The 19,124-nt window shown below is 39.9% G+C and overlaps 2 protein-coding genes across 32 annotated transcripts in view; one reads left to right on the forward strand and one right to left on the reverse strand.

Annotated features, from left to right (window-relative positions):
- The window catches only part of CTBP2 (C-terminal binding protein 2), a 226,210-nt gene extending 213,064 nt beyond the window's left edge, over positions 1–13,146 (forward strand). For 8 of the 29 annotated variants that reach the window (XM_065553539.1, XM_065553538.1, XM_065553545.1 and 5 more), the window contains 2 exons: positions 133–250; positions 5,583–13,146. In XM_065553539.1, coding sequence (XP_065409611.1) covers positions 133–250; positions 5,583–5,763 — 299 coding nt within the window. In that variant the 3' untranslated portion in view covers positions 5,764–13,146. Of the gene's footprint in view, positions 1–132; positions 251–2,265 lie in introns of all 29 variants that reach the window. The other 21 variants (XM_065553543.1, XM_065553549.1, XM_065553548.1 and 18 more) reach the window with 8 other exon arrangements.
- ZRANB1 (zinc finger RANBP2-type containing 1) overlaps positions 7,759–19,124 on the reverse strand; it is an 81,308-nt gene continuing 69,942 nt past the window's right edge. For all 3 annotated transcript variants that reach the window (XM_005305864.5, XM_065553552.1, XM_042855382.2), the window contains 2 exons: positions 12,963–13,192; positions 7,759–11,951 (listed from right to left, as the gene is read on the reverse strand). In XM_005305864.5, the coding sequence (XP_005305921.1) occupies positions 11,733–11,951; positions 12,963–13,192 (449 nt within the window). In that variant the 3' untranslated portion in view covers positions 7,759–11,732. The remainder of the gene's footprint in view (positions 11,952–12,962; positions 13,193–19,124) is intronic.

The following is a 19,124-nucleotide window of genomic DNA, read 5'->3' on the forward strand; positions in this document are numbered from 1 at the left end:
CGCTGTTTGTGGAATGTGATTTTTCCTTCACACTAGCAATCGCAGTAGAAATCAGTAAACAGTAGCTCAATTGTATCTTGATAAGGCCATAAGTTGCTTAACACTTTTTTAACTTTAATAACTATATTCCAGGTCGCATCCCAGAAAGCCTAAGAAACTGCGTGAACAAGGAATTCTTTGTCACAACAGCCCCGTGGTCAGTAATAGATCAGCAAGCACTTCATCCAGAGCTCAATGGTGCCACATACAGGTAAGATGGAGAAAAGTATTTTCACTGCTGTTTGATACAGACTGGAATGCCATATGCAGTGACAATGCTGCTAGTAACTGTTGCTAAAAAAAAAAAAAAAAAAACTCTGTGGCTTTGACTAGGTAGAGGAACTGCGTGTGTAGTCATTCAGCAGGAATTATCAGCACTGCTCAAGTTACTTATTCTATAGAGAGCTTAGTTTATTTTACACATTTATTCCATTGAGACATCACAGCAGCTGCTAACGCTGCATCTCCATAAATGGCCCGTACACAGAATCTCTCTAGATTTGTTCTGTACTTCTGTCAAAGGGCTTCGGGCAGTCTTAAACTAATCTGTTTAATCTAGCCATTCACACCATGCTCATCACCATGGCCTAAGAAGCGGATGGAAAACTTGAGACTCAGTGCATTATTCTTACTAAAAATATCCCCCAGACTTTCTATAAGGAGCTGTGGAGCTTTTGCCGAGCAGGGGGGTGGAACAATCAGAAATACTTACAAATAAAAATATAGGCACTGTACAGGAAACAGCCTGTGCCTTTTATTCACAAAGACAGAAGTGTGCGGTTGGGGGTGCCAGGGGAGTGTATCTGGGGAGGAAGATGGGACTTGAGGCAAAGGCTCAGATGGGCACAGGATTTTGAGAGAGAAATACACGCAGATCATGTTCTACATTAGTACTCTGATATGTTGTTGGGATACTGCTGGGTCACATACTTAGGCCAAGATTTTCAGAGGTAAGAGGCTTAATGCTAGACTTTTAAATCCATATTTAGGCACCTAGATTTTCAACAGTGCTGAGCACCCAGCAGTTTCCAGGAGGTTTTGCAGTCTTGGTTTTAGGTGTATAGAAACAAACTCTTACAAAACCCGAGGCCATGAGTCCAAGATTTAAAAAAAAAACTCCCTGTGTTTATTTTAAATTAATAGACATTCCCCTGCAGTGTTTGTAACCAGAATACTGCAGCATGGTGGTAGGAAATGAGAACTGGAAAATGAAACTGATTTCCCAATTTTCTTTGTCCAAACTGAGAGAGATGCAAAAAAAGTAATTAAATGTCATAAACAGCAGAAAGTAAATGAGGCTTTTAAAGTGCTTCCAGTTTCCCTGTAAGCTGGGTTTAGTAACCAAGGTTACTGTGTTTTATGAAGATACAATTTGACAGTGTCCCTGTTTAAGTGGATAGTAGGTATCTGAAGAATGAGATTAATTCTAGCTCATTCATCCTCCTCGCTTCTATGGGCCCTCCCACAGCACACGTACTAAGGAACCCCCCCTCCCCCCGCCCCAGCCAGATTATAAAATCCACATATGGGGCCAGATCCTGGCCTTTATTATAGCTGCTTTGCATATCACAATGGCAGTTTGCTACTGAGTGCTTGGCCAAGGCTGTATATTATTCCATTATGGGCTACAGCTTAATTGTACAAGAAAATAGTATCAAAATAGAGTTGTTCATGTTTGTATTATTTTAAAAGGGGAGGCAATTAGAACAGTCACTAAAATGTCCATAGCCAGTTGTGTAGTTAACTTACGCCGCAGTAACCAAAGCGGGGAGGAAATGAAGGAGTAAAATGGTTTGCTTTTCAACTCTGTACAAAACGCTCATCATTAAGCATGAATGAGGCAGTTCAGACAACAGTGGTGTCATACACAGTACAAAACAAATGTTGGGATAGATTCCACTGTTGCCTGGAGCGACTCATTTTATTTGGACTATCTACAAAACTAGTCATGACTCTGCTGGAGAATATAGAATTTAGCATCAAAAAGTAGCCAGAACATTACATTTGGGCCGTCTCATAATTGCATTGAGATGTGCCATATCAGAGTGCGTAACGTATTGTGCTTACAGGCTGTTGCTTTCTCTGTTTAACTTACACCATTTTTACAGTGTGTACCACACACACTGCTTATTGTGTAACACATTTAGATACCGTGAATCAGATATGTGTACTCTGAACATATGATGTACAGCACAGATTGCTAACAATATATTTTCATTGGTGTAGATCAGCCACTTTTGGAGTATGCTTGCCCACTGTAAAGTATGAGCGCATTTTTCAGGTGTAGCAGTAGAGGCCAGGATACCAGGTATTTTAATGAGATGCAACATGTGTGTGTCCACAGCGTGTGTTGGGTGAGTTGGTTTGTTTTTGCTCATGAGCAAAGTTAACATTTGAAGCCACAACTTGGAAAATGTGGCCAACATGGACCAAACTTTTTAGCACAGTTGGTCTAATTTAGGATCAAGATCCTTGTGCCAGTGGAACTAAGAAGTCATAATTGACAATGGCCTTTTCTTCCCCCATCAATTAGGATGAAACCATCTACTTCCCTTCTCACCTTCACCTCTGAGTTCCATGTAAGTCTAACCCTGCTCCTGAAATTTCTTACCCACATCTTTTCTTTTAGCCCTTGCCCTCTCCACTTCATACCAAAGCTACTATTATCTTCATCTGAATGGCTGCCTCTCCCTCCTCAGTCTCTTTGAGCTGTTGTCACTTCAGCAGAGTCTGTTGCATCCCCCTCTTGTGCACTTTCCTTCTGGAACATACTCTTCCCTTTGTGACTGCTCCTCTGATGGAAGGGACTTCATGCTTGGCCCTTGCTCCAGTTTTACACATGCTTTTGATGCCTTAGTTTCAGCTCTCCCCTCCATACTGATGACTTACAGATCTTTCTCCATCAGACTCATCTTGTATTTCTTCCTGGCTGTCACATTTCCTTTGCAAGCTCAGAATCGGTTCTGCTCTCCACCTACATCTCTTCCTCTCTTTATTATGGTTGAAAATGCCACCACCCTCCAGCACCTAAGTTAATCATCATGATTTTGCTTTTGCTACCTCTCCCCACCTCAGGCTTCGAGTGAGATCATGTCGTTTCTTTCTTTCCCTAACATCTGTCCTGTCCTCTCCATCTCTGATCCATGCCTTGGTTATCTCATCTTGTCTACTATAAACTCCACCAGTCTGCCCTCTGTGTTTATCACCATATGCCCTGCCAGAGTGTGACTGCATTATTGGCTCCTGCCCCTCTTAATCCCATCATTTTTCTTCATACTAAGCTCAAGGTATTTGTCCTTGTCCTCTTTCAAGGTTCTGCATCATTCCCCCTCTGCATACATCTCATCTTACAAGCCCTATCGCTCGCTGTGTTCCTTCCTACTTTTAGCTTTGCACCATTTATTAGCCCCATGCCTGAGCACAAACTGTGCTCTAGATCCTGGCTTCTCAGACAGCCCCCCTACTGCACTAGTTCAAATAAGACCATAAAGCAGCCCTAATTAGACAGCTGAGGGGAATTCTAGGCAGCATGGAGAGGTTCTGGCAGGAGGCATGGTTAGTGCATTGCTACTTTCTAGAACCTGGCTGGCATAATAGCTGCTATCCCACAGTGAGCACAATACGCGGTAGCTCTCCCAGCCGGGTGTAGCTGCAGTATGCTCCCTGCAGCCCAGAAATTCTCCTAAGTATTGCCAGCACCTATGTCAGCTAACCCAAAATTCCTCCCTCTAACATCCCTTGGCTCTTCCCTATAAATGCAGCCATTGAAATATTTTCCTGGGTCTTTAAAGCAGGGTAAGCTTTTCCAACTTTCATGCCCCCGGAAAGGATTGAATTCAAAGGTATTTGCTACACCTGTCACATCTTACATGAAAAATAAGCTGCTACCAGACTTTTATTCATCAGAGTTAAGAATATTTATGGCTAAAATTGTGTCCTCATGACCTTTGGTTGTCCCACAGGTATACAGCCCATCTATATCAACTTCATAGCCACAGTAGAATACAAGCTGTATGTTCAACTTATTACCTTCCCATGAAACATTTAGCTCCATAAGCATGGTTCAAACTGTTAGTTGTCCACTTTTACAAGAATCATTTTCAGAGGACTGACTTCAGTGAAGTGTTTGCATGGTAATAATGGTCCACCAGATGTTTTTCCCTTTAGAAGAGATTATGCCAATATAGTTAGAATATCTTCGTGTGTCTCGGTGATATAGCACAACTAGTGCAAGTTAGGGACCTCATTGAGCTCACTTTCACATACAACCTGCTGCCAGGCTACATTCTTGTACCATAAAATGTATCTCAGGCAATAAATTAACACGAGGCCAGTAGATGTGTTCAGATCCTTCCTAAGTGAGAAGCTGATTTCTATGGTTAAGACAGCTGAAAAAACATAATGGGGTGGTTGTGGTGTCAATAGGAAAGCTCAGCTTGAGCAACTATGAGTTAATTTAAAAAAATAATGCATAAAGCCTGTGCGCTAACAATATGCAAAATTAAGCACATCGGGGCCTTTATCTTTAAAGGATTGCAACTAACTGGCTGGCACGAGGCAAGACAAAAAAGGGTAGTGAAGTATGATACCTGATGGTGAAGGAAGCCTTGGTTGCATTTTAAATATTCAATACATTTATTTCCCCACCCCAACAGTTTTACCCAATTCAAATAGAAGTTTTTCAGTTCTTGCCTTACTTCCTGCTAGCTGGGCATGGGAATTGTCCCTTAGGTTACAATGGTAGTGCTGTTTAGAGACTGATCTCCTTCTCTACACTAGAAGAGATTAAACATGGAATAATACCCTAAATAAAGTTCAAAATAACATTTATATAAACACTTCGGTAACAACAAATGCTGAAAGCATTTTCCTCCTACTTTTTCACCCCCTCACGCTAGTGGATTTTTTTTATAATAGAGGAAGTGCTCTTCTTCACCCATTAAAGTCTTCATCAGTTACAAGGTATGGCTGTAAATCACACGAGTCCATATTCAGGGATCTTTTCACATCAGCGCCTAGTGGCCACTAGTGTATCTACTGAAGGGCTTTCAGGTTCTGTATAAAGGCTAAAGCCTCATTCCATTTCCTTATAAATTTATCATTTAAGTAGTTTTGTGTCAAGGGCTACTGCAATGTTATTGCTTCAAAAAAATCTTGATGTGGAGGTATGTGATTAGTCTATGGGGTGAAGGCGTATTGGCATGACTGTTACTATCACTACACCAGTGGATAGAGACTACACCAGCTGCAGTTTGTTTCTCCCTGTCTGATCATAGCTCCCTTGAAGTGATGTGGAAAATAAATGTGCACAGCCCTAGCTGGACTATTTTACTTTAAAAATTAGTTCAACTTTAAGCTTTTGAGCAAACAGTAGGTTTGTTTTGTTTTTTTTAAATGTCTTAGGTGTTAAAATAGTTACACCTTGCTGCCTGTTTTGGTGAATTATAGACACCACTACACAGGTAATTTGTTCGGGTTATTCCTTAATACATGTCTTTCTACAGTATTTTTGCCTATTGGTATCATTACCTGTTTCTTCCTAGATATCCACCTGGCATGGTCAGTGTCGCACCTGGGGGGATTCCAGCAGCAATGGAGGGCATCATACCTGGAGGCATTCCCGTTACCCACAATCTTCCAACAGTGGCACACCCTTCTCAAGCTCCATCTCCTAACCAGCCCACAAAACATGGGGACAACAGGGAGCACCCTAATGAGCAATAGCAGCTAATTTAAAAATTATTCAATAAACTTGGGACCAAGAGACATTGGAAAAAAAAAAGTTATACAGGAACTAAAAAAGGAATTTGATACAAAATTTGTAATGTTGATTTTGGACAGATGCATCATTGATGTTCCAGTGTTAACTACAATGCGATAGCAGTCAAGACTGAGGAGAAACCCTGAAGAAGTCACCTGCTTTACTGAAGTACTGACAACTAGGATGATATACATTAATGATCAGCTTCGGTTACTGTGTGTTAAGTTTCCTTCATCTGTGCATCAATCACAAGAATAAAATAGATTTCCCCTTCTCAGCCCTTGGGAATAGCAGGGCCTATTCACCTGTATTTACAGTGTTGCATCAAGCAAACCTGAAAGAGTTAACATAAGAAATTTAAGAGGAAACCATCATGTGGAAGCAGCCCCTTCTTTATTCACTTGTCTGGTTACCTCTTTTTACAGGAGGAGAAAATACTGGCTTAGAGATGAGAAAAAAGTGTCGTGGTGCAGTCCTAACTGGCCAGTAATATATACTGAAAGTTCTCTTAATAAAGTTTTAATTATAGCCATTCAGGCCAGGAAGGTTAGGATGTGGAAAAAAAGGTGTCAGTTAAATAGCTCCCCTCCTAAAACATGGAAGTAGAAATGTTTCTCTCATCTGACCGACACACTGAATAAAGTAGCTGTAAATTCAGTTATGCCCCCCCAGGGATGCAAAAAAAAAAAAAAAAAAAAAAAGTAGTAAGTTTCTCACACTATTTGTACTCAAATATATTTTCTCAGTTTTAAATCTGCAGCTATTTTATCGAGTGCAAACGTCTTGAGCTGGAAAGGGTTCAAGAAGAATAATGTTGCATTTCCGTATGTCTCAGGAAACACTTTTTATGGTAACTTGTCAGACTGTATGAACAAAACCCACTTTTTTAGACATTGATAAGAGTCTTCTTTTCTTCACATGATATTTTATACAAGGACACTTCAAAATGTGTTATTAGATGTGACTGATTTTAACAAATCCTATTAGATTTGTATCAACTAGTTACATGTTATATTCATAGTCTTTTGTGAATCATCGCCTTTTTGTTTAAAAAGATGGCCTGTTTTGAGCCTTTGTATGGGGGGGGGGGGTTACATTCCTGTTTCTGTGACAAAAAAAAAAATCTTAAACTGTCCCAAACAGAAAGAACAATGGCTATCAGAAGTATGTTTTGTTTTAGTGTGTTACCGTTATTGTATTTGTTTATTGTGAAAGTGGACATTTAGCGTTCAGTGCAGTTTTCAATAAAAAGTGATAAAATTTCTATAATTTCTGAAATGTAGAGCCCTCAATGCAATTTTAATATGCTTAAAAATAGAAACCCTTTGAGAATATAAAGTAAGTTATAAATGATCAGAACAGCATTAGTACCCACCTCTTAAACAGACCTCATGGCTGCCCAACTCACAGTGAGGTAGGGCAGATCTTCACCTGCTATAAGTTGTCACAGCTCTATGACAATTTACACCAGTTGAGGATCTGCCCTGAGGTTTCTATTCCACATGTAGATATTTATAATTTAGAAATTCTGGAGAAACTCAATTTAACCTTGCTGATTCCTTAGTCAGTTCAGTTTTAGAAAAACTCGCCTGTGTTACCTTCTGCCCCATGATTTTTTACTTCTCAGAAAAATGCATTTTGGATACATACCTTGCTAATATTTAAATTCTGTGCAACTTTCATTTACCCTACATATCAAAGAAACTCACCCTTGTGAACATAGTGCTTTGGGAAGGAGCTAGCCCTTGGCTGTACAACCTTTTAATAAGTGTTAACACTTATCTACACTAGACAGAGAAAATGTTAAACTTGATTCTCCAGAAACTTGCTAAGTCTGAGCACTAGCAGCTTCAAACTTCACTGCACGGAGGGTCCATCCTTGTATTAATGCCAACATCCACTTGAATAGATGGGGCAAATAACTGGACATAGGGAAAAAACCAACTGAAACCAAGAAGTTTCTAGTTACAAAACTGTATTTGTTTGTTTTAAATTAAATGGAAAGCTATTTACCAGCTTCAAACATGTTACAAAGAGGTCACATTTCATAGCTGTGTGACTATCCTTTTGTCAATGATCTAACATAGCAAGTATGACTGATTATCCATAAACACCAGCATAGAGAAACCAGGAGAATAAAACAGGTTAGTTAGAGAGAGGACATTTGGGAAACATGAAAATGAAGATAAAACATTTAATTCATGTTGTCAAGATTTAAAGTGACTATTTTAAAAATAACTTGTTGGTACTGTCATTTTTTAAAATAAGCAGTTGCATTTCAGATGGGTGTAAATACTGTTCTAGGAAACAGAATAATTTGTGCCAGTGGTTCCTAGTGCATCCATTGCCAGCAGTGGATTTTGAATCAGGAAAATAAGAGTCCTGGCACAAACCTTTCAGAGAATGGCAGATGCTGTAGACTTTCATCCAGTACTTATAAAAATAAGACTAGATGCAAATCATACCAAACTTAGACGATAGCTTCCAATTAAGTTTTGCAGTTCAACAAGAACTAAAAATGAATTTAAAAAATCCAAGTGTTACAAAGTATCATAGTAACAGGCTTCAGTTTAAAAACAACACTGTACTTCTGGGGTTGTGACCAGTACAGAGGGATTCAACTGTCTGTAGTACAAACACCAACAAAATATGCAAGGAGGTGGTCATATGGAGTTGGGGAGAATGTGAATCCAGCCTGACTTGACATATTACTGGGTCCAAAGCAAGGTGACTGTAGTATGCCTCAAGTTTTTTCAGACTGAAAAGTTAGTATACAAGGGGAGGGGAGAGAAATGTATGCCAGATAGCTGCTGCTCAAGTTTTGTGCCTTTTGCTTTACTGACAAACCAATTTACTGCTGCTTTTGTACTAATACAAGGAAGGCTGGGGGCGCTTCCATCAATCAAGGATAACATGAAGCAGTTCATACAAGTAACAAAAATGTGACTGTGCTGATAAAACTGGCATTTAAAAAAAAAAGTGTCACCACTTCATACAGTAAAGCTCACAGAAGTTACTTCTCCTTAAGCAGTTAATTAAGCAACACAACAAGAATTCTGCATTCTTCAAAATGAACAGCAATACTGCTTTGCTAAGGGAGTATGAAACATTCTAATAATGCTGGTTAAAAGCTATGCTGTAGCAGCACTCTGGATGATTTCAGCATGCCCTGGTTTAACAAAAGTGACCCAGGAATTAAATTCTAGTAAGGAATTCATGAACAGTCCAAGACAATTCCCAGATGCAGAGGGGGGCAAGAGTTTGAAATGAAAAACCAAGTACTGGGCTATGTAAGCATTCAACAGTAAAAAGCCAAGTGGTAAATTTAATATAGACTGGGTCAATATAGGACTTACCCACCAACTGCACATATATGTTCATAAACCTTCAAGTATGTCAAAGGGGGAGATTTAATGTACACTGGCTACCGTGCTGGGAAAAGGACAATTGCTTACACCTTCATCTACCGTAGTGGGTGAGGTGCACTGTCAACAGATAAACCCCAACTCATTTAACTAGGGATTTTTGTTTAAAAAGTCTCACTTAATTTTGAAAACACAGTGAGGCTTGTTAGCCTGAACCTGTCATTTTATAGATTAGAAGAAAGCAGTAATGGTTAATAAAACTCTACAAAAAGTATGAGGGGTGTCAATTTGTAAGAAAAGTGGGGCATAGATATTAGACAGTGTGGGGTTTGGTTTGCTTTTTAAAATTAAAAGCTGTAATTGCCTGTATAGTAAACTGACATTAAATCTCTTTAAAAATGAAAGGATGTTCATTTCTTCAAAGGAACTCAAATTTGGTTACAGTCCACCCATATTGTTGGAGGCAAGACAAGGCTTGCTTTTGCAACAATTTGGTTGAGAATGGCAGAATAATGAATAAAAGTTAAAAATTATTTCACAAGGAAGGTATTTGAATCTTCTTATGACTTGCAGTAACTGTGTGTCATCTGGGGGAAGATATGTCAATGAAGCAAAGTGTTATCTGCTGTTTGTCAACACCATTCATATAGCATACTGAAATGAATACATGAGCTCTTAACTTAAGTTACTCATTGGTCATGGTACACATGGATTTCACTGTAGGGTAACATCATCATGGTTGAAGAATGAGGACAAGGTATCAATCTACCCGACTACTGCATTTAGAAAACAAACTGAAATCAAGATTGTATGTTAAGGTAGAACCTGTTCACTATCTGTGATTCTTCTATTTTCACTCAGGTAATTCATACATATACTGCAAAGAAACATGCATTCTTTTACCTGAAAATCTATGCATGCACCAATCGAAGGAGACCTAAATGGCCAAAAGTGTGAAGACACATTTCATAATAAATGTCAATGGAATCTGAGAGGGAAAAAATTTTTAACTTAATACAGCACTTCATTAGTTCTATATTTTTGGTGTTTTGTCACCAAGATTATCTAGGAGTTGTGCACATTTCAATACCATCTAAAGCAGCATTTGGAAGAAAAAGCAGCAAGTTCTTTAGTGTTTCCATAGCCTTAAACTACACAAAAATATGCACTTTATGGGTCTTCTTTTGAAATTCTAGGTCATCTACTGCAAAGTTCCCTATCCACCAGCCACACGCGCACACACACTATCAATAGTTTTCAAAGTGCTTATTAAAGAAGATCTGAATTGCATTGTATATGTAAAAAACTGGCATTAACCTTCAGTGTTTCTAAGCAAGGTTGTTTTAAGATAAACTTTAGCCATTACGAATTGCATGGCTGAAGTTATCACATATAATAAAATTTCTACTGATGAATATACTCTGGACTTAGACTTTTATGAACCTTACATATTAAGTATGGCCACAAAAGTCAACATGCAAGAAATTCCCAGGTTTACATAGAGAAATATATTATACAGTGCTTTTTTTAAAAAGCCACTTTTAATTAAAAAAAAACAAACTTCATTCTAAATTGCCAAGAGTTCTCACTAATGATCAAGGAGTGCCCCTAGTAAAAGGTAGTTTTCACTTGCAATGTTTAACTAGGGCGAAAGACTCAATGATAAAATGATACACTGTACATATCACAGCAAGACTCGGTTTGGACAATATGAAATTCTCAAATCACACTTGAGTTGGCAACTCCACGCAATTGTTTAGTATGTAATCTCTGGCATAACATTTTAGGTCACTTTTCTAAATAAATATTTCAAGCATACTGAAGAAAGTATTAAATGTTACAAGGTGAAATATTAATGGAGAGCAGAAAGGACTTTTTCAGAAAACAAAATATAAGTTCACTCAATGAAAAATGTAGCTCTTCTTCCACAGTTTGTTCCTTAAAGATTTGATTTTATTATAATGGGCACAACAGTAACTAAAATATTAATAAAATAATGAACTTTGTACTTCTGACTTGCTCTGGATAGTTTGTGCAAACAAAAAAATAAGCCTCACCATCTGACCTGGGCACTAGTGAGATCTCACAAAATGGCCTTTCAAGAAAATGTGTCAGAATATTTGAAGAGTGATGTAGAATACAAGTTCTACTGTAAAAGTAAATCTCAAAAGGAACAAATATCCATCTAACATGTGCTTTTGTAAGTGCCCTTATTTGAAAGAAATTTCTTCTCAATAATTAAGATGCTGGTATACTTTTTTCCTATTACACAACTTCTTACACAACCACATGCGATACATTTATAGACAGATTTGCAACTGGAAAGAAACAAATGTTTTGTCTTGATAATAAAATTAGTTTTTTGTTTTTGTTTTTACAAACTGTAGTCCAACCAATTTAGCTCTCTTCACACAGCAGATGAACCTCTATACTCTCCCCATGCTGGTAAGTAAAATCCTTTCAGCATGCTTCTGCTAGATTTAAGTCAATCCATAACAAACTGCTAGAGCACGACTCTAACTTTGGGGTCATCAGACACTATGCATTGATACTTTATTTTTATTTCATCATTCATCATCATCGTCTTCATCTTCCTCACCATCAGAAAGGGATGTACAAGGGCGAATCTGTCGGTAACGGTCAAGCCACTTCTCTACCATTTGTGTGACCAGGGGATGATTGCGGCGACGAGAGCTTTTCTGCATAGCAACAAGGACTCCACCCTCTGTCACACAGCAGTCTAGCCATTCTCTGAGCAGCTTTTCTTGCTGCTCCTCATTACCTATCTTAGGGGACAGAAAACAGACTCAGGATGAAGATTTCAAGCTTGCTGACAACTTTAAGGAAACAACCTGTGGTATATTGTGACATCTGAGCTAAAGTAGTACCACTACTCTATTTAAATACCGTTAGTGGGACATAACATTTCATAATATTTATTAGGGGTTTTTTGGCTTCTATTTGAGAGTTTAATCTGTGCGCACTCAGGTTTTACAAAAAAATTTTAATTGTTACATTAGTTCTTATACTCAATCATACTTGCCAGTTTTCCCTCTCCCTCCTCATCTTTCAAAAATCCATTTAAAAATAAACCTTACAGTGCAAATATTTGTATGTTACCTACTGTACAGAAATAGCAGACAATTCTAAAGCTGATGAGTTCTTACAAAGCGCTTGTAAATCACAAGGCAATCCTTACAATTCTAGTAATACTCTGCTCCAAACTTCTGTTCTTGAAGACATTGGTTCAAAGTTGTGGCTTGCCAGGTAATATTCCCTTTATAATTAAAATTATATACTATTTCTCCTTTCTCTACATACTGGCTTCTGTGGACAAGGACCCATCTCCAAATCCTCAAATGTGGCTCTACACTTAGCTAGAGTGGCTCCCTATCAGTATTAGCAAACAAGCATAGCTTAGTTAAAGCAAAGATGTAGATTATACTCTAACTCTTAGAGCCTATTGGCCAATAAATAAGTTGCACTCAATCTAGGGCTGAATTTAAATTTTTAGTTAACTGGGTGCCTATTCTAGATATATCTGGGTCCATTTCAGAGTTACTGCATTTGTATTTACATATACAGTACATTTACATTCAACTTGTAAGAAACTAAACCAAGTTCCAAAGATGTGAGAAGCATCCTTTTGCACTCTCCTCTCAAATTATGGGGAGGAGAGCAGAATCAGAAAAGGGTAAGTGTATTTAAAACTTCAAACATGTCAGACTGCAAAAAGAGACCTCCTGTACTTACAAATAAGTGTGGAAAAAGTTGCCAGCCACATAAATGCTTCTTACCTCTTGAGCAGAAAGGAAGTGAATATGCAGTAATTTCCTCTCGCTGTCAACCAATGGTAAAAAAGTAATGGTAACATCATCATCAGTGTTCAAATTAGCACCAGCACCTCGATTGCCATAACCATCATTCTCCATGGCAACCAGAGCAGAGAAGTGGCCCCTTGTATAGCCCAGAGCAATAGGACTTTTCCAACAAAAACTCTGTTCCCATAACAAAGGTAAATATACACCTAGAAATAAAAGGAAAAAGAGATAAGACACAGAACTGGAACTGGAGCCCTCTTTTACATTGAAGTGATTTTTGGTGGAGAGGGGGTTTCCAAGCTGCTTTTGTTAGCTGAATACACTGCTCTACAGCCAAAATGCTTCTGAAATAAATGTAGTCAAACTTTACTAATTCTGGGTCACTGAGAATGAAAATGATGCTTTAAATTGTTGATTGGCTCTAGTTTTCAAGATATGCTATTGGGTCAGTATATACGACCCTTGACTTGGGAATGGCGGAGGAGAAGTGAGTTATAAAGGGAAGGGATCTCAATTTAAACCAGAAATGACTAAAATACATCTTTGACTGGATCTATGAATAAATCTATGACTGGGTTTGGACAGTACTTGCTTTTTAGGCAAAACAATGAATGATGCAATCTGAAGCTGGTATTGCATCATACACAATATGAATTACATCATGTTATTCCTAGAAGTCATGGATGATGCAATCATAACGAAGCTTACATCACTCTGCTGAACACATTGCCCTATATCAGCTCTAGAAATCATACAGTGTCATGCTCTCTTATTTGTCAGTGTTTGATTTTGCAAAGGGACACATTTCTGTTTAGCCAAAGTGAGCAGAGATGCCTCATACTTGTGTGAACAGTGCAGATAACTTCTGCTATGTTTGTGGTGAAGTGACTTTTGCATCACAAAAGCGCAGTATAACCACTATGGTTAAGAAAGCCTATCACCTTTATTTTGGCTGCAAAATTGGAGATCAGGACAAGAGGTGGGCCCCACACATATGCTGCAACACTTGTGCAACAAATCTTTGCCAGTGGTTGAACAGGAAAAGGAAATCTATGCCTTTTGCAGTGCCAATGATTTGGAGAGAGCCAACAGATCATACCAGCAATTGTTACTTCTGCATGGTGCCTCCAGTTGGGAAAGGTGTGTCAAAGAAGAAAAAGTGGACTGTGCATTATCCAAACATTCCATCAGCTATACGCCCAGTACCCCACGGAGAAGGACTGCCGGTTCCTGATGCACCAGAATCACTCTCACTTGAGTCAGACGAGGAAGAGGAAGAGGATGAAACTTCTGATCCTGAACCATCAATGTCACAGGACCCACATTTTCTCCCATCCTCCTCCTCTGAACCACACCTCCTAACACAAGGTGAACTGAATGAACTTGTCAGGGATTTGCAACTACCCAAGAGTAAGGCAGAGCTGTTGGGCTCCAGACTACAGCAGTGGAATCTCCTGGCAGTTGATGTTAGGGTTTCCATGTTCCGTGACCGTCAAAAGGATCTTGTCCCATTCTTCTTCATGGAAGGTGATCTTGTAGCCTGCAACAACATCGATGGTGTGATGGCAGCCCTCAACATCGTTCACGATCCAGATGAGTGGAGCCTGTTCATTGATTCATCGAAGACGAGTCTTAAAGCTGTTTTACTGCATAATGGCAATGTTTTGCCATCAATTCCAGTTGGTCATACAGTCCATATGAAGGAAACCTATGACAACATGAAACAACTTTTGAGGTGCATAAACTATGACCAACATCAGTGGTAGCTTTGTGGCGATTTGAAGGTTGTTGCTTTCTTGCTTGGTCTGCAGACTGGTACACAAAGTACTGCTGTTTTCTCTGCGAATGGGATAGTCGTGAAAGAGATTCCAACTACATCAAGAAAGATTGGCCACTCTGACAGTCATTGGAGCCTGAGAGGAAAAGTGTTCAGCATCCACCACTTGTTGAATCAACGAAGATTTTGTTACCACCCTTACACATCAAGCTGGGTCTGATGAAGAACTTTGTCAAGGCCATTGACAAAACACAAGCAGCTTTCAAATACCTCCGTGGAAAATTTCCAAGGTTAAGTGAAGCTAAGATAAAGGAAGGTGTCTTTGTTGGTCCTCAGATTCGTGAACTTCTTCGAGATGATGCATTTGACCATGCACTGCGTGGCAAGGAAAAGACAGCATGGAAAGCCTTCCATTAGTGGCAATAAATTTTCTCCGAAACAACAAGGCAGACAACCTTGGTGGAAAACCTCCTCAAGGCATACAAAAGCCTTGGTTGCAAAAGATTCATTTTTTTGCACTCTCATCTAGATTTTTTTCCACCCAACTGCGGAGCAGTGAGCGATGAGCACGGCGAGCGATTTCACCAGGACATTGCAACAACGGAGAAACGCTATCAGGGCAAATGGAGCCCATCATTGCTTGAAGACTATTGCTGGACAGTGACAAGAGATGCTCCATTTAATGAATACAAGAGACAAGCCAAGAAGCGCTGAGTAGACACGGAATAGGACTAAACTATGTAAAGAATAGTTTGCCTTTTGTTTCATAATAAATTTTATTTATATAACCCTTTTGCTGATTTTTAAAGTGTTACATAAACAGGACAGGTGAAATATCATGTAAAGCAACCATAAACACATGAAAAGACCTAGGTTTACAATTTATGATTAAAACTCTTCTATCTACACAATATACATAGACATAAAATGTAAAAACTTAAATATCTTAGAAACAGTAGCTAATCAGTTGTTTTAATTGTCATATTTGAATTCAGCACATCAAAATATATAAATAGCACATTTTATCTCTGAAGCAGACGACTTCTCAAAAATTGTAGACCAGTGTTATTTATATCAAATGATCAGAGAAACACCAAAAGATCATACTACTTGCTTAGATGAAAGACTAGTTGAAACCTAGACTAGTTTCACATTCCAATTTCAGAAATAAAGTGAGTAAATTGCACTGCTGGGATTTTTTTCTTCTAGGAACATGAGTAATTCTTGATGTGTACTCCTGCAAGATAACTCAAGCAAAAGCTTGCCTTACCTTGTGACAGTTCATAAATAGCTGTGCGTAAACCAAGTGCATATGTACCATAGCAACCTTTCGTAGTGTAGCTGCCTGCAATGTGTTAGGCGGGTATGGCTGCAACAAAATACAAGCCATATCTTTGCTCCTACAACATTCGTGGAACACTGACGCACTAAAGGACAATACTGAAAAGGGATGCTAAATATTTCTGAACAATGAAAATCAATGAAGCAGTCTGCACATTTTAACACGTACTTCCAGGTACTCAGAACTGGCCATGTTTGGATTGCAAACACTACAGGGAAATATATAAAATTATTTCAATTTTCTCTGGAAATTTTTCCTATTAGATTTAGGCTTGCAGATATGTGTTACTACTGAGTGTCCCTTTAACATTTTGTTTAAATTAAATTTTTGAATTTTAAACAAATGGTCAACTTTCCATTTGATTAACCTGATTCGTAGAAAGAGATGCAGAAGGAGGATGAGTTACCAAAAAACAAAATTTTTTGCAATTCCTCAGAATTAATTCTGCACGCATATTTAGGCAAATGACTTCAGTAAACCAAATACTGATATTAAAAATATATGAAGTCCCAAACCGATGAAGCATTAATGGGAAACTAATTTATTAGATTGAGTGCTTCCATGTCAAAAGATGCTAATTACAATTTAATTTCCAATTTTCAGAAGAAACTAAGTAGCATGAAAATTATAAGACAAAACAAGAAAAGCAAGGACATTTCAGTTGTCTGTCTTTACCCCCATATCAAAACCAGGAGATCTCAGATATGCAACATTATGAATTGACCCTCGTCTTCCACCACAGATACAATGAAAAATATTAAAAGGCTGTTCTCATCTCCCATAGAATCATTTAGGTCCTCTCCAGCCCCACCTCCGCCTGCAAAGTTTGGCAGTTAACTTTTAGCTCAGATTTAGGATTTCATGGGGGCCTACTCTCACATCACTGATGACAGGGTCTGTGAGAGGACTAACTAAGATCAAGGAGGAAAGCACCAGCTGCACACCATCAGCTGCCACCGATAGACTTCCACAGCTGTCATGCAGGAAGCTGTGCTCTAGTGAAAAGAATCCCCAAATCCATTGGCTTGCTCTGCCAAATACTGCAGTGTCCCTGGCATGCTGGGTAATAGCAGAATGAGAGGAACATGTGGACCGACAACCATGTCGCGGCCCTGCAGATCTCCTCGATCGGGACCTGAGCTAGGAATGCCACGGAGGAGAATGTGCTGTTAGTGCAGGGGCAGGTATCTCTGCTAAATTGTAACCTGACAGGACGTGATCCACAATTAAATTCTTTGAGAAGACAGGAGTCCCTTCATCCTGTCTGCTACTGCGACGAACAGCTGGTTCGACTCACGAAACGGCTTTGTGTGTTCAATATAAAAGGCCAATGCTCGCCGAACAACCAAGGAGTGGAGCCTTTGCTCCCAACTGTTAGCGTGTGGCTTAGGGTAAAAGCCTGGTAGAAAAATGTCCTCATGGGCATGAAACTGAGAGACGACCTTCGGGAGAAAGGCTGGGTGAGGCCTAAGTTGCACCTTGTTCTTATAAGGAATGGTGTAAGAAGACTTGGAAGTTAAGGTCTTAAGCGCGGACATTCTCCTAGCTGATGTTATTGTGACCAGGAATGCCATCTTCCATGACAGGTAAAGTAATGAGCAAGTCGCTAGGAGCTCGAAGCAGGGCCATTAGTCTTGAAAGAACTAGATTAAGGTCCCAAGACGGAATCGGCTGGCTAACCTGTGGCTATAATCTGCTGAGACCTTTAAGAAACCAACCAACCAACCGTCAGGTTGGAGAAGACTGATCAGCCAACTACTCCTGGGTGGAATGCCAAAATGGCAGCTAGGTGAACCCTTATTGATGAGACCGACAGGCCCTGCTTCTTTAAATGCAGTACATAGTCTAAAATGAGAGGTATTGGTGCCTGTGTCGGAAGGGTGCATCCCTGCGAACACCAGATCAAGAATCTCTTCCACTTGGCCAGGTAGGTGGCCCTGGTGGAGGGTTTCCTACTGCCAAGGAGAACCTCCCTAACAAGCTCAGAGCACATTAGTTTTACTGGGTTTAACCAGGAAGGTGGAGAGACTCTATGCTGGAGACAGCCGTGATCTTAAGTGATCACATCCAGAAGCAAGGGCAATGTGACTGGGTTGTCCACCGATAGGTCCAGGAGCATGGTGTGGAAGCAGAGAAAGAACTGTCATGCATTGCATCCCCTTCCTGTCAGTTCTTCCTCTGCTTCCACAATGGTATACCAGTGCTGGCGAGGACAGGCTGGCACTATCGTATGACTGAGGCCCGCTCCCTGTGGATCTTGAGCAGCATCTTGTGGACAAATGGGAAAGGTGGGAACATGTACAACAGTTGGTCCATCCAAGGGAGGAGGAACATGTCTGCAAGGGAGCCTAGGCCGTGGTTCTGGAAGGGACAGAACTGCAGGCTGTTGCTTTTTGTGGCAAACAGGTCCATCTGGGGAACTCTGCACCTTTGGAAAATACTGTTCACCACGTCCGGGCAAATGGACTGTTATGGTTGTGGAAGGACCTGCTGAGAGATAGTCCATCAGCTCATTCTGAGAACCTGGGAGGAAGGATACTTCCAAGCTCCTTGACATTGATGCAAAGTGAGATCTTGTCTTGCAACCAAAGAGCTTGGGTCCTGAATTCTCCCAGATGAGCATCCCACCCCAATGCTGACACATCTGTGACCAGGGTCAGCTAGGGCTGTGGTTTGGTGAAGGGGACCCACACGGATACCACTGCCTGTGGGTTAAGCCACCACTGGAGAGACCCCGAGAACTGGCGGTGGAAGTGTAACCACTTTGTCCAGGTTGTCGCACCATGGCCGGTAAGTTGATACAAGGCAGGCCTGGAGAGGTCCGAGTCTCAGCCTTGCGTGTTGTACCACTTATGTACAAGCTGCCATATGTCCGAGGAGCTTCAAGCAATTCCTCGCTGTGGTGGTGGGGGTATTGCTTGAAGCCTTGTACGATGTCTTGCATTGTCCGAAAATGAGACTCTGGCAGGAAGGTTCTGGCCTGACCCGAGTCCAACACTGCCCCCAAAGAACTTTATTC

The sequence above is a fragment of the Chrysemys picta genome, chromosome 7 (assembly GCF_011386835.1).
Source record: "Chrysemys picta bellii isolate R12L10 chromosome 7, ASM1138683v2, whole genome shotgun sequence".
NCBI classification, from domain to species: Eukaryota; Metazoa; Chordata; order Testudines; family Emydidae; genus Chrysemys; species Chrysemys picta.